The sequence below is a fragment of the Gopherus flavomarginatus genome, chromosome 19 (assembly GCF_025201925.1).
Source record: "Gopherus flavomarginatus isolate rGopFla2 chromosome 19, rGopFla2.mat.asm, whole genome shotgun sequence".
NCBI classification, from domain to species: domain Eukaryota; kingdom Metazoa; phylum Chordata; order Testudines; family Testudinidae; genus Gopherus; species Gopherus flavomarginatus.
Window position 1 is genome coordinate 24,619,113 of NC_066635.1, and position 15,136 is coordinate 24,634,248.

The 15,136-nt window shown below is 53.6% G+C and overlaps 1 protein-coding gene and 1 long non-coding RNA gene across 5 annotated transcripts in view; one reads left to right on the forward strand and one right to left on the reverse strand.

Annotated features, from left to right (window-relative positions):
* The window catches only part of LOC127037412 (uncharacterized), a 37,472-nt gene extending 35,195 nt beyond the window's left edge, over positions 1-2,277 (reverse strand). The window contains exon 1 of the long non-coding RNA XR_007770363.1: positions 1,368-2,277. This is a non-coding gene — a long non-coding RNA (uncharacterized LOC127037412). The remainder of the gene's footprint in view (positions 1-1,367) is intronic.
* The window catches only part of SMG6 (SMG6 nonsense mediated mRNA decay factor), a 152,309-nt gene that overhangs the window by 123,788 nt on the left and 13,385 nt on the right, over positions 1-15,136 (forward strand). For 3 of the 4 annotated variants that reach the window (XM_050929062.1, XM_050929060.1, XM_050929063.1), the window contains exons 14-15: positions 8,973-9,149; positions 13,813-13,962. In XM_050929062.1, the coding sequence (XP_050785019.1) occupies positions 8,973-9,149; positions 13,813-13,962 (327 nt within the window). The remainder of the gene's footprint in view (positions 1-8,972; positions 9,150-13,812; positions 13,963-15,136) is intronic. The other variant, XM_050929061.1, reaches the window with a different exon arrangement.

Consider the following 15,136-nt stretch of genomic DNA (forward strand, 5'->3'; position numbering starts at 1 on the left):
TCAGAGGCCACAGAGAAAGGGCAGCGTGTGTCTGTCAGGGGTGCAGGAGTCCCTTTTCCCTTGCTAAGCCATACGCCCTCCACCAGAGAGCCTACTAACTGCTTTCTTATCTTTCTCGCAACTCCACAAAACAGCTGTGACAGGGCACACATCCTCTGAATTAGCCAGTAGACACTTCCTCCAGTGATGGAAGGGGATCCCCCCTCTCCAAGAGGCGGTAACTAGGTCGACTGAACAATTCTTCCACTGAGCTAGCTGCATCTGCAGCCTGCTTTAGGTTGTCCTGGCTACATCGCAGAGGGTGCAGAAATGTTCACTGCCCTAGGGAACAGTCACTGGACCAAACCTATCCCGCCACTCAGACTCAACTCTAGAGATGATGGACTCCCCACTGCTAATTGAGGCTTTGCAAGGCCAGATGGCCAGCCCTTTGTAGACTTCTCAGAGCGTGTCGAGTAGCTGAAGGAGACTTTGCGTTTCTGCCTCCCGGTTATTTGCCCTGTAAAATTACCAAGTTGTAAAATCTGATTGAAGGCATCAGGGGGTGTGACACAATTAGCCTCGCTGAGGAAAAGCTGTATGTACAGCAGCCTGGTCCAGCATTGACAGAAGAAGCTGCCCCACAGCTGATCCAGAGCAAGAATCTAGTTAGTATCTGGTGATGTCACCTTGTGAGTGCCAGGTATAGCACTGCATTTGCAGCTCACAGGAGTGAGTCCCTCCCTGCCTGTAGTCTCCTGTAGCACATGTGCTGCCTTCATGACTGCGTGTGCTTCAGCCTGGCTCCTGGCCTTCCTGTGCCCATGGCTTTGAGCAGTGCTTCAGCGCAGAATCCTCTAGTAACGTTGTGAGATAGCTAATACTACCCAGCACCTGTTAGTGCCTTTCCCTCCGATGTATTTCATCCACCCCACCCCGGGTCCGGCATGGGGTAAAGGAGGCAAAGGCCACCGAAGGAGGGGGTTTGGAGCAGGGCTTACACCTGGGGAGCTTTGGTGCCCTGTCCTGTGGTCTTCTGTAAGTGGTCACTGGAAGGCAAAAATAGCAGGGCTGGGCTGATAGCGTTAAAACTGCAAAAGCGCTTTGAAAATGCACCAGCTGGTGCAATTAACATGCATCCCACTGTGTCAGGCAGTTAGCATGTTAATGTATGTCCTGCTGTATCTTTGTGAATGATTAGCATGTTAACATATGACCTGTGAATTAGCAGGCAGTTAGCCCTCCTCACTGTGTGTTAGCAGGCAGGCAGCATGTTTGCAGGGGGGGAGGTGTCTTACTGCGTATCTGACATGTTTGAGTTAGCATAGGCCCAACCTAGCCCCCATTAAATCATTAAGCCCGTGATCCATGAAGCTACTGCACCTTACCTCCAAAGCCACCCCACGGCGATCCCCTCCTCGGACCTCTGGCTGCGTGTCCCCAGGAGATGCTGTGGTAGTGAGGGGCACTGTCATCCCAGCAGCACTCATGTCTCTAGGGAACTGAGCCCAGGTCACAGTAGGGCACCAGAGCACTTCACCAAAGCCTGGTTTCAGTTTCCCTTTCCAAGTGGCTGTGTGCGTGTCAAGCTGACTTTAGCCTTCAGTGAATACTTGAAGCCAGGTTTTCGGTTCCTGCTATCTCACTGCACAGCTTGTGGGGGAAGGGCACGTTCTGCTGTTGAACTCTTCTCCTTGGGCCCCGTCTGTTGCTGTACCTCAGCAAATCCACTCTCTGGTTTTGCATTTGAACTTTCGGTTCTTTCTGCAGCATCAGAGATGTACACATCCTCCCTCCCCACCCCCCGGGCTGCAGCATCTCTGCTCCTTCCCAGCTGAGCCTGCGTGAAGAATAACTGATGGCCCCGGGCTGCCCCTTTAGGTCAGATGGGCTCGCTGGGGTGCAGCCCAGTGGCCTGGAACATCCTTGGCATGCTGGGGCTGATATGGGTGCTTCCGTTTCCCCCCCGAAACAGGAAGTTTCCAGCGTCCTGTGTAGCTGTGTGTCACGCAGGCTGCTGCTGTACAATACCAGCTACCCTGGTGCGAGTCAGGGTCAGCCTGCTCAGACCATGTCAGAGGCCACCATTCCTGGTGCCATTCTGAACTAAGGAGAGCCGGGCCAGCCGAGCTCCAGGAAAGCCCAGCCCTGGGCTGCTGGCTGTTAGCAAGGCTGTTATTCCTGGGTGTTCACGTGATGGGGGGGTGCTGAGGTTATTTGCTTCTAATGCAGCCTGGAAAACTGTGTTCATGAGGCAAGTTACTGGGGGATTATGTCACAGTTCATCATCTGGGCTCTTCTCCCTTTAAACACTCTCAGCCTGTGTTAGCCTGGCAGGAAATCATTTGCTTCCTAGTTGGATTTTTTTTCAGGGAGGGGGTATGAGGCCATGCCTAGTTGCTCCCACCCCACCCCTGTAGGGTGGGGGAGGACTTTTCTGCAACATCGCTGGTCACTCTCCAGGCTGAAGCTCCCTGACTTTGTGGGGGATTTTACAGTTTAATCCTGGCCCCTCCTGTTTACTCCCAGGCTCGTCTCCCTCAGGTGTATGAGGGCTGGCTAGGGGAAAGCATCTCTCAAGGTGAGCTAGGAATGCATCCCAGTGGCCACATTGCAGGAGCTGGGGCGGCACTGAGTCCTGTTGGTGTAGCTGCGGTGCACACACAACTGCCGTTAATGTCGGAGGTGCTTCCCAAAAATCGCTTCAGGAATGGGTGCAGACCCGATACCCAGCTGCCTAGCCGGGCTGGGCCCCTCACGCCAATCCCTGGTCCTGCATTGAGCTGTGTTCCTGCCATCATCTGCTTGTGTGCTAGACCTTGAGTGACCAACTAGAGATTCCACCTCGTGCAGCTAGTGACCAGAGAGGTTGCTCCACTCAACAGTCCCCAGCAAGCTCTTTGCAGGCATGTGAGTCCTTCCTCTGTGGGTGACACAGGGAGCTCCAATGCTTTGTGTCCCAGCAGCACCCACTCACCCAACCATGTCACTCCCGCACATGCATGCAAGCCCAGACACCACCACACCCAAGTATTCGCACAGCTGTGCTGAGCTGCTGGAGCTGGGCATGCATGGTTTCATTGACACAGCAGCCCGGGCCCCATAGAACTGCTGATATTAGAGCTGGAAAAGTCCTGTCACTGAAGTCATCTGCTCTGAGCCAAGGTAGGCCTACAGCCTGGGCACCAGGTAGTTAGCGAATCTAGTTTGCAGTGCCCCTAGCAAGGAGTTTTCCCATTTTCCCAACATCTCCACAGCCTGGTAGCTCTCACAGGTAGGAAGTTCCCTTGATATTCAGTCTAACTGTATCATTCTTTGTTCCTTCCAGCTTTGCTCCTCCACAGAACAATTGATTAGGGGTGGCCAGTGGTGTGACGAAGTGGGACTGTTTTTAATGTTTCCTCTGAGTACTGTGTGGGTGCCTCAGTTATGGCGGACCCTCTGTCACCAGGCAACTAATGGCCTGGGTCCTTCCCCCCTGCAAGGGGATGCTAAAGGTGTGGGAGAACAAAGAGATCAGGTGACCTCCTGGCCGGGAACGGGGGGGCAAGAGACAAAGCCCAGAGAGGAGGGGCTGGAGAGGTTTGGCAGTTTTGGAAGCTGGCTGGAAAATGGAGAGGGGCACCCTGACTGGGCTCGGGCCTCCCAACGGGGCTGTGGTCTCCCTGGGGCCCCAGACAGACCTCACTAAAGGAGGTCCTGCTGTCTGTACTGGCAAGACCTGTGTTCCTGTCATCTAAATAAACCTCTATTTTTCTGGCTGGCTGAGAGTCATGTCTAACTGCGAAGTGGGGGTGCAGGACCCGGTGGCTTCCCCAGGACCCCACCTGGGCGGACTCGCTGTGGGAAGCGTACAGAAGGGCAGAGGATGCTGAATGCTCCGAGGAGAGACCCAGGAGGTGAAGCCATGTGAGCTTCTTGCCCTGAACAAGTCTGCTCCAAGGGAGAGGAGGCTCCCCAAAGTCCTGACTGGCTTTGTGGGGAGCAGTTCCAGAGCATCACCCGGGGACTCCATGACAGGTGAGGGCAGTGGTGTTGCTTTCAGGACATATTCCAGGGTTTCTAGTCTAGGTTTAGGGGTGTTCCAAGCAGTGAAGTGCCCACTCTTCCCTTGGGAGATGATACCCAGCCTAGATCATAAGAATGGTCATACTGGATCAGAGCAATGGTCCATCTAGCCCAGTATCCTCTCTTCCATGCCAATGCCAGAGGGAGTGAACAGAACAGGCAGTCATTCACTGACCCATTCCCTGTCATCCACTCCCAGCTTCTTGCAAACAGAGGCTAGGTACACTCACTTGCTGGACGATTCTCTGCACCTTGGGATCTTTAAACCACGATTTGAGGACTTCAGTAACTCAGACATAGGTTAGGGGTTTGTTACAGCAGTGGGTGGGTGAGATTCTATGGCCTGCGTTGTGCAGGTCAGACTAGATGGTCATAATGGTCCCTTCTGACCTTGAAGTCTGTGAGCATGGGGTTGCATTCCTGCCCATCCTGGCTAATAGCCACTGATAGACCTATCCTCCAGGAACTTATCTATTTCTTTGCTGAAGGCTGTTAAGATTTTGGCCTTCACAAAATCCTCTGGCAATGAGTTCCACAGGTTGTCTGCGCATTGTGTGAATAAATACTTCCTTTTGTTTGGTTTAAACCTGCTTGCCTATTGATTTAATTGGGTGACCCCTCATTCTTATGTTATGTGGAGGAGTAAATAACACTTCCTGATTCACTTTCTCCACACCAGTCAAAATTTTATAGACCTCTATCATATCCCCCATTAGACATCTCTTTTCCAAGCTGAAAAGTCCCAGTCTTTATTCTCTGCTCATATGGCAGCTGTTCCATACCCCTAATCATTTTTGTTGCCCTTCTCTGTACCTTTTCCAATTCCAATACATCTTTTTTTAGATGGGGTGACCAGATCTGTATGCAGTATTCAAGATGTGGGCGTACCATGGATTTATATAGAGGCAATATGATATTTTCTGTCTTATCTATCCCTTTCTTAGTGATTCCCAACATTCCATTTGCTTTTTTGACTGCCGCTGCACATTGAGTGGATGTTTTCAGAGAACTGTCAGTGACTCCAAAATCTCTTTCTTGAGTGATAACAGCTAATTAGACCCTATCATTTTATATGTATAGTTTGGATTTTGTTTTCCAATGTGCATCACTTTGCATTTATCATCATTTAATTTCATCTGCCATTTTATTGCCCAGTCACCCGATTTTGTGAGATCCTTTTGTAACTCTTCACAGTCAGCTTTGGACTTAACTAGGTTGAGTAATTTTGTATCATCTGCAAATTTTGCCACCTCACTGTTTACCCCTTTTCCCAGATCATTTAGGAATAAGTTGAATAGGACTGGGCCCAGTACAGACCCCTGGGAGATACCACTATTTCCCTCTCTCTGTTCTGAAAACTGACCATTTATTCCTGCCCTTTGTTTCCTATCTTCTAACCAGTTACCAATCCATGAGAGAACTTTTCCTTTTATCTCATGACAATTTACTTTGCTTAAGAGCCCTTGGTGAGGGATCTTGTCAAAGGTTTTCTGAAAATCTAAGTACACTCTATCCACTGGATCTCCTTGTGCTCATGTTTGTTGACCCCCTCAAAGAATTCTTGTAGATAGGTGAGGGATGATTTCCCTTTACACAAACCATGTTGACTCTTCCCCCACAAATCGTGTTCGTGTGTGTCTGGTAGTTCTGTTCTTCATGATAGTTTCAACATTCCCAACAGTTTTCCTGATGTTCAGACAACATTTCCCTTCTCTTAGTTCAACACCATTCCCCCTTGTGCCACTCTCCCCTTCACTCTTGGGTCCCCTTCGACCACGAATCGTTCTTTAGCTAAACTGAAGGCTGTCACGGAGTCCCTGGGCGATGCTCTGGAACTGCTCCCCACAAAGCCAGTTAGAACTTTGGGGAGCCTCCTCTCCCTCAGAGCAGACTGTCTGCAGGGCAAGAAGCTCACACGGCTTTACTTCCTGGGTCTTTGCTTGGAGCATCCGTGCGCTTCCCACAGCGAGCCCGCCCCAGCGGGGTCATGGGGAAGCCACAGGGTCCTGCACCCCCACTTTGCAGTCAGACATGACTCTCAGCCAGCCAGTAAAACAGAGGTTTATTTGATGACAGGAACAGGGTCTAAAACAGAGCTTATAGGTACCACGAACCGGACCCCTCGGCCGGGTCCATTCTGGGGGGCAGTGAGCCAGACCCCCACGTCTGCACTTCACTCCTCATCCCCCGCCAGCTCCAGACTGACAACCCCCTCCAGCCCCTCCTCTCTGCTCAGCCCCTTTCCCAGGCCAGGAGATCACCTGACCTCTTTGTCTCCAACACCTTCAGCTGGCACCTTTGCAGAGAAGGGGCCCAGGCCATCAGTTGCTAGGAGACAGAGTGCCAGGCATTTAGGTGCACTGGCCCCTTCCTCTGCACCAATCACATACCCTTATTCCACCACCTAGATATTAAGAACTGCATAGGGGACTCTGAGGCACCAACACAGTATTCAGAGAAAACATTAAGAACATTCCCAGTTCGTCACATCTCTCCCCTCTTCAAGACTGAACTGAGCGAGGTCGCTTCAGCCAGTGACCTGGGGAAGTTCGAACCCACCAATGTTCCCAGGGATGCTCCAGCATCTCTCCCATTCCTTGGTGTGAGTTACACCAGGACAGTCCGATCTCATGCCCTCCCTTAGGTCGGGTGTGCTTGATGGCACTTGCAGGCCGCATGTGGGAAGGTTTATGCGGCCTGTACCCTTTTGCCACCCCAATACCCCTGGGTTTCAAACTGGGACGGGGTCTTCTCCTAGCACCTGGTCTGCGATTTGGGCTCTTTTGGTTAAGAGCCCCCATCTTAGCCTTGGCCAGCCCTGGGTTTGGGCAGCCACTTCCCACCTTGTGGCCCAGATACAACACCTCTGCCGTCCCCCCTTGCACTTTCCAGCTTTTACATTAAGAACATTCCCAGTTTGTCACAAAGGCATTTCGGCTCAGATCCTGCAAGGGCTTTAGGTACCTGACTCACACTGAAATCAGCAGGAGTTAGGTGCCTAAATATCTCTGAGGATCTGGGGCTTTAGCCTTTCCATTTTCCCTTCTGGCAGCCCACCACCACCACCCGCAGAGGCCTCTGCCTCGGGGAGTCAGAGGCAGGTTTCTTACTCCTGCTGGCTTGCAGCAGTTAGCAATGTCTGTGTGAGCCACTCGGAGGAGAGGGCGTCTGAGTGATGGGCCCTTTAATTCTGTGCTGCTTCAGGCACAGAGGAAAGCCCTGCGCTTGTTACATAAGGCTCCCTAGTTCATGCAGTAGCTGGGGCACAAGGTCAGGGATCACAGTGGGGTCAGGTGGCTGACACATACTGTAACAACAAGGTGGTTAAAATTAGCCCACAGAGAGGAAACTGGCAGCATTGTGGAAGTGCAGAAGTTTCCTTTGCACTGCAGCCTGGTGCGGGGGGGCAGGTACACTGCGTGCCGCCTGCCAGCCCATTACTCACTGTCACCTGGCCCCTCGTGCTACCTCAGCCCTGCTTTTGTATTTCTGTTCTCCCCACTGCATGTGTTTGGTATGCGCAGTGTTTCCCATAGCAACATGGGATCCTGACTGCTGTTGCTCGGCACTGCACTGCTACCCCATCTGTTCCCCATGCCCATACTGTGTGTTGAGCCGCCCAGTTATCTCCCATTGTGTGTGCTGCCACCCCTGCTTCCTGATGTCTGATCCTTGGGCCCTCCCGATGGCTGCTGGGCACTCAGGTTCACTGTGCTTGCACTGGAGTGAAATCAGCTAGAACCCAGAAATGAGCTGCCTGGTTCTGGGGTCCGTGAGTGGGGAGCAGGCTGGGAACTTCTGACTTGAGGAGCAGAATCTGGGCACTACTTCCAGTGTAAATGGAGTAAAGTGGAGCCAGAACCAAAGTCAGTGTGAGACTCGTACAAAAAGAAATCCAGTGAGCATTAGCGAGCAGGGCACAAGGGTAACTTATTGCTGTGAACTTGGCCATCGCAGGTTTGTAGCACTTGGGGCCCCGGTTTGCATTGGACAGGACAAACAGTCGCCAAGGGTTCGGCTCTCCCAGGCTGGTGTCCTAGGGAAAGCAGCAGGCAGAGAGGGTACAGGCGCAGTGCTGCGCTAGCTAGCAGGGGAAGGGATTCTGATCTGCCCACAGTCTGGTGCAGGGCTAAGGGGCTTGTGGCATCGGAGGGAGCATTCCAGGCTCTGGTGCTCTGGAAACTCCATCTGAGAGTCTCATACATTTGATAATTACCTACGGTATTGAATTGCATCCTGGCTAGCTCAGCCCTGACAGGCTCCCTGGTTACTTTGTGAGATGAGCTCATGGGCTGAGGCAGCAATGGAGTCCAGGAGGTGCGTAGCTTTTGTAAAATACCCCCGCCTGCTAGCTCTCAGCACCAGTGTCCTTCCCCTGACAGCTGTCCGCCTGACCCCTGCTCTTAGAGCGTTTGAACCCTCCTGCTTCCACTGTGGAGGCTGTCGGGCTCCTGTTGATTTGCTGAAATGAAACAGTCAGGACGATCCTCCTCATTCACCTCCCATTTGAGCAGGTTTCCAGCCCTTGGGTGGGAATTCTGCCTGGGGGTGGGAGGCCTTTCCTTCAGCTCGGACCCAGGAGCGAGCTGCAGGGGAGAGGCTGGTGAGATGGCTCCTGTCTGCAGTGCACAAGAGGTGTCAGTGCCTGTGCTCGCATTAGCCTGCCCTAGTTCTCCCTGCCCCTGGGCCACAAGCTCAAGGGCCAGACACTGGAGCTGGGCATCAAACCAAAGGGGGCTGAGGAACCATCCTCTCCCAGGTGCTTACTTGGCCCTGCTATATGCATTGGCACTGCTCACAGCAGCTGGGCCCCAGGCTCCAAGGTTTCCCTTTGGTCAGTGGCTGACCACCGCTGCTCTCTGCCTTCCCTGGGCACTGACTCTGTTTTTCTTTCTCTCTCTGACCCCCTCGTCCTCACCCTGTAGGTTATTGCAGCTGACTGCAAGAGGGTCACAGTTCTGAAGTATTTCCTGGAAGCCCTTTGTGGACAAGAAGAGCCTTTGCTGGCATTCAAGGGTGGAAAATATGTGTCAGTGGCACCCGTCCCAGACGCCATGGGAAAGGAAATGGGAAGCCAAGAGGGAAAACAACTGGAAGATCAGGTACTGTGCGGGAAGAGCGCGCCTCGGCGAAGGAAGGGTCGCCACTGTGGGCCCAGCCCCTGCCAGCCCTGCAGCTCCCACTATTTAAAGCCATGGTGGCTGTGTGTGCATTCTGCTCTGGGGCGAGGGGAGGGGACTAGTAAGCAGCCCTGGTCTCTCGAGTCTACTTCGCTGGTGCCCCTTCCTTCCAGTCCCACCCATGTGCCTCTGTCTTGCTCACTGCTGTGAGTTCCAGATGCTGCTGTTCCATACGTGAAGGGGGGAGAGCTCTCCTAGCGTGCAGCACAGGAGCCCGGCAAGGGGCTGCCAGGGTTCACGCTCAGTGTGGCAGAGGCCTGAACTCCAGCCTCCAGCACACGCACAGGAAGAGCTGACATTCGCGCCCCCTCCCTCCCCTGCCTCTCACATCCTGATATGATTAAGGAATTCGCTCTTGTTTTTCTGCCCTTGCTTGTTCCTGTAGCCCTCGCTTCACTCCAGGCTCAGTGTGTGTGTCCAGCGGCCCTGCCAGCCACACTGCAGGTTGACACTTTCCTTGTGTTTAATCTTGCAGTTTGAAATGCCAGGGAAACAGTGGAGGCATTTGGAGCTAGGGACTGGGAGGCCCTGGCTCTGCCCATCCTCCTCCATCGGGGCTAGAAAGACACAGCAGGTTAGAGTAGGGAAAGCCCTGTAGTGACCGTGGCTGTGGGTGGCCTGCCTTCGGAGAGTCCACTTAGCTAGTTCAGCTGTCCCCAGAGGGCTGGGTGGAGCCCAGGCACCCAGCTAGAGAGTGCCCTAGCTCCCTTCAGCCCGCCTGCGATCTCCGCATGGCAGCACTGGGGTGTGACCCTGACCTGCAGGGACACAGACCAGGACTGCGGCTGTTGGGAAGGACAGTCCGAGATCCCGGCCGCAGTGGTCATAAGCCACTGTGATACACAGAGACGTGAATCCTTCTGCTCTGAGATAGAGACAGACCAGAGAGAGAGAATGACCCATCTGGGGTTTTGTGGCACAGTTCGGTGTCTGCCACTCGGGCACCCTCATTCCTCTCAGCAGGGATTTCTTGGCGGCAGGAATTCCTTTTTCCATAACTGGGCTAAGGGGCAGAGAATGGTGCCCCATGCCCTGTCATTCCCTGCACCTCTGGGCTAACCAGGGAGGCCCCTAGGCTTGCTTAACTGTGGGAACCTCTCTGTGAACTCCTTACGTAACCCACGAGCTTCTGCATTTGAGTCTGAGCTGAGCCTCAAGCAGGCCAACGTGACCATCCCCTGACCCTGGGTGAGCTTATTCCAAACCTGGAAACAACACTGCAGGCTGCACATCTGAACTGTGCGCCACGCTGGGGCTGTCATCTCTCTACCTCTCGCTGTGGTTTGTGCCGTCCTGAGAGAAGGAATTGAGTCTGAGGGCCCTGTCTTCCTCCTTCCCATGGCTACAGGGTCACTAGGAGGGAGGAACTGCTCAGTGTGTGACCCTGCCTGGTCTCAGTAAAATTACTGTGTGTGAAACCAGGAAGCATGAGGTGCCCAGTGCATATGTGAGTAGCCCGTGCTCCCTGAAAGCCTCTCCAAGTTCTTGGAGCTGCGCTGAGGCAGGAGCGCTGTCACAGAGTCCCTGGGCGATGCTCTGGAACTGCTCCCCACAAGGCCAGACAGGACTTTGGGGAGCCTCCTTTCCCTCGGAGCAGACTGTTTTCAGGGCAAAAAGCTCACATGGCTTCACCTCCTGGGTCTCTCCTTGGAGCATTCAGCATCCTGTGCCCCTCTGTGCGCTTCCCACAGTGAGTCCGCGCGGGCGGGATCCTGGGGAAGCCACAGGGTCCTGCACCCCCACTTTGCAGTCAGACGTGACTCTCAGCCAGCCAGTAAAACAGGTTTATTAGATGACAGGAACAGGGTCTAAAACAGAGCTTGTAGGTACAGAGAACCGGACCCCTCGGCCGGGTCCATTCTGGGGGGCAGTGAGCCAGACCCCCACGTCTGCCCTCACTCCTCGTCCCCAGCCAGTCGCAAACTCAAAACCCCCTCCAGCCCCTCCTTCTCTGGGCTTTGTCTCTTTCCTGGGCCAGGAGGTCACCTGATCTCTTTGTTCACCTTTAGCTGTTTCCTTGCAGGGGGGAAGGGCTCTGGCCGTTTGTTGCCAGGGAGACAGAGTGTCAGTGATTTATGCACACTGGCCTTTATCCCACCACCTAGAGACTTAAGAAATGCTAAGGGGAAACTGAGGCACCCACGCAGTATTCAGAGGAAACATTAAGAACAGTCCCACTTGGTCACAGATGCCCAGAGATTTAGTACGCTCTGTCCCTGGCTGTCAGCCTTTGCCTCTCTTGCCAGGTCCAGGGCTTGGTTGAGACTTGAAAGCCTCACTCCCTGGCCTGGGAATTGGTGCTTTGTGTGTGGCCGAGGTTCATCCTGATCAGTGGGAATGTCTGAGCAGGCCCAGTCCCATGAAGACCATCTGAGCAAACCAAACTGACCCCCCAAACACACGCCATGTGGCATGAAGAGCAGGGGCTAACTTCCAGCACAGGGGCTTCCACTGGAACCGGAACCCAAGGACTCATAGACTTGAAGGCCAGAAGGGACCATCATGATCATCTGGTCTGTCCTCCTGTACATCACAGGCCACAGAGCCTTATCCACCCTCTCCTGGAACAGACCCCTGACCTCTGGCTGAGTTACTGACATCCTCCAATCACCATTTGAAGACTTCATGTCACAAAGCATCTACCATTTACACTGGTTTAAACCTGCAAGTGCCCCATGCCCCATGCCCCATGCAGCAGAGGAAGGTGAGGGGAGTGTCGGGGTTTATAGCCATGCAGCTCAGTGTGGCAGAGGAACTGCCATTTCCTCCTCAACTTCAACACACAGTAGTCCTGAGGCCCTTCCAAGGGGATTTCTTGAAACAAGACAAGAAGCCCCCAATATGAGCCCTTCCCACCCAATTCCCTCAGCAACTGCACATCCTTACTGGCCTGGAGCAGCACACACACAGCCTGCTGCAATCACCAAGGGTCTCAACCACCACCCAGGAGCTAGTCAGAAATGTAAATGAGTCAACTTATTAACTAGGAATGTGCTCGTGCAAAACCCAGAGGATGCTGTACACCCTGCCTTGGAACCACGGTGAGGCCAGAGGCGAGTCCAATACGGAGTATTTCTAGAAGGGCCCTACGGGGATCTCTTCTCGCCCCAAAGCTACTCAGTCTTTGTCAGTGGTGTGGAAGAAAATATGAAATCCCTGGGGGTAAAGTTTGGAGCTGAGGCCCAGATTGATGCAGTGGTGGATAATGATGGGATAGGGCAGTTCTCGAGAGCAATGCGGATCACCGGGGAACCTGAGTGCCCTTGGCCAATCTGCTTTTCAATGCAGCCAAAGGCTGGGTCCTCCAGCTAGGAGCCAGGAAAGCAGCTCTACAGGGGGAGAGAGTTCTGGAAAGTGGGGGCTCTGCCAGGGCCGTGGGGTCATGGTGGAAACCGGCTGAAGAGTGGGCTGGCTAAGAGGGTGAATGCAATCCTTGGCTGTGGAGCAGGAGGAGGGAGGTGTTCCCACTGCATCCGGTCTGTGGGAGACTGTTCCGGGGGTGGTTCTCAGTGCTGGTGTCCGCGCTTCAGAAAGGACGTGGGCCAGCTGGAAGGGCTCAGAAATGAGCTGCAGTGATTCAAGGTTTGGAAAACCTGCCTTCCGGTGAAGGGAGAGACGCTCTGCCAGTGCTAGCCAAGAGAAGAGGCAGAGGTGACTTGATCACAGTCTGTAAATACCCACCTGGAGGAAGATCTGTGGGCAGAGGGGACTCCTCAGTCCAGCAGACAAAGGCTGAACGTGACCCAGGGGTTGGGAGCTGAAACCAGACAAAGTCACACTGGAAATGAGGTGCCAGTGTTTCAGAGTGAGCGTAACAGCTCACCGAGGGATGAGTGGATTCTCCACACTTGGAGTGTTTAAATCCAGATTGGACCTCCCCTTCACAAAGATCTGCTATGGTGCATGCAGAAAGAACAGGCTTGATGCATGGAGCGCTGGGGACAGTTCTCTGGCCTGAGTTACACGGGAGGGCATACCAGACAATCTAATGGTCCCCCTGGCCTTGGAATCCAGGAATCTAAATTTCCTTCTCTAGTGGCAGAAGGCTCAGTTCATGTTTCTAACCTTTATTGAGTTTTTACTTGTGTTAGGATAGTACCGAGAGGTCTCAGCTGCAGTTGGGGCCCATTGGTAGACACATGATAGGACACAGTCTCTGCCTTCTGCCTCAGAGAGATTACAGTCTAAATAGACAAGGCAGAGGAAGGGTAGGCGAAAGGCAGCTGCATTCTCCCCATTCGCAGAGGTTAAATAACTTGTCCAGGGTCACGCCAGGCATCTGACAGAGCCTGGAATTGAATGTAGACCTGTGCATTAACCGCCACACCCTCCTTACTCTAAGCCTCAGCTCTGGATTTCCTGGCCTTTCTGGTGTCACTCAGCCCTGTTGTGTTAACTGGCAGTAGGTGGGGAGGAGGGTCATTTCCCTTGTTTTTTTGTTTAGTATTTCCAGAAATAGGCTGAAACCTCCCCAAGGAGTGTCAGAGCAGCAGGGGGCTTCGTGTGTTGGGGAGGGGCGTTCAGTGTCGCTGACTCTCACCTATAATGAATTCTCCTGTTCTGGTTTGTCTGGGTTCCCTGTAAGAAGGAGGATGACTTGAGGATTGAGGCGTTTGAAGATGATTCTGAGGCTGAAGTCAGTGGAGAAGAATTTGACATCAGGGAACTCAGAGCCAGGAAGCAAGCACTGGCCAGGAAAGTAGCTGAGCAGCAGCGTCGTCAGGACAAGATTCAGGTAGGGCAGCCTCGGCGAGTGGGAGCGTCGCTGAGCCCGTCCCTTGTACACCTGGGCACTTGTATCCCCACTGGGAGGGTAGGAGTCAGCTGTTCTCCCTGATGTGTCCGAGGGCAGGGAGCTAATGGGAAATCTTGCAGAAGCCTGAGCTTTCCTCTCGGGTCACATGGGAGAGAGTGGAAAAGCCTCCATTGGCTTCAGAAGAAAGGGGCCAGGCCAAGGTGAATGCAAACCTGTCAGAAACTCAGGAGCAGCCAGGGCAAGCGAGGCCAAGTGTCAACGTGCTGCCCCCCGTGCAGGGTCATCCTCCCATCAGGGATCTGCGCAGCCAGGCCTCGTGATGTGCCTCTGCATTTCCGCCCTGTGGGGGGGTCTCCGGAGGCAATTAAAGAGCCCCCGTAGGGAGATGCTGCCCCATGGCTGTAACCAAAGCATCACTTTGGCAACACAAGCAGACAGACAGAAGTTCTCTTACTCTAGCCCCGTTGAGTTCCTAGAGTTTTCTCCAGTGGTCGCTTGTGAACTAAGTTGGCTGGATTTGGAGCTGGGCCCTGGTTGTGAGCGCACTGGCCCTTTAAGAGCAAGCTCACATGCATGGCTATTGGCCACTTTGCTTTCTCTGGCCCCTCTTCCTCCTCCAGCCTCGCAGCCCAGATGAGGATTTCTCAGCAGAGGAAAATTCTCCCTGGTCCCCCTCCCCCTCACCTCCGCCCTCTGTAATGCCCAGGGCCCTTCACTTCCATAATTCTTCATTTTCCAGCCTTGAACGTAAGCCAGACACATCTGTCTGGCCAGATGCGTGAACTCTGCAGTCTGTGCCGAGGTGGTTGTAAAACAGGGCCGCTGAAGGCTCTACTGGGAGAGTGCACACATGTGTACCCTCCAGCTATTGGCTGGGGGCCCAGAACCACTGCACTGCACTTCCAACCCCACCCCAACCTTTCTGGATGTTTCCCCTTTTTTACAAATCCCTCTTGAGATGCAGGTCGGAATTGTGCGGGGAGGGAGGGGCTGCCCTGCATTAACCAGCCCATTGCTGCTGGCAGGGATCTGCTAGAAGGAAAGCAGCAGCAAGTGAGGTGGAGATTGGAGAGAGGGGTTGTAAATTACTGCGTCCTGAAGCCTTCCAGCCTCCCAGGGTTGTTAAGTGGGAGGTGTCAGTAAATTCCCCACT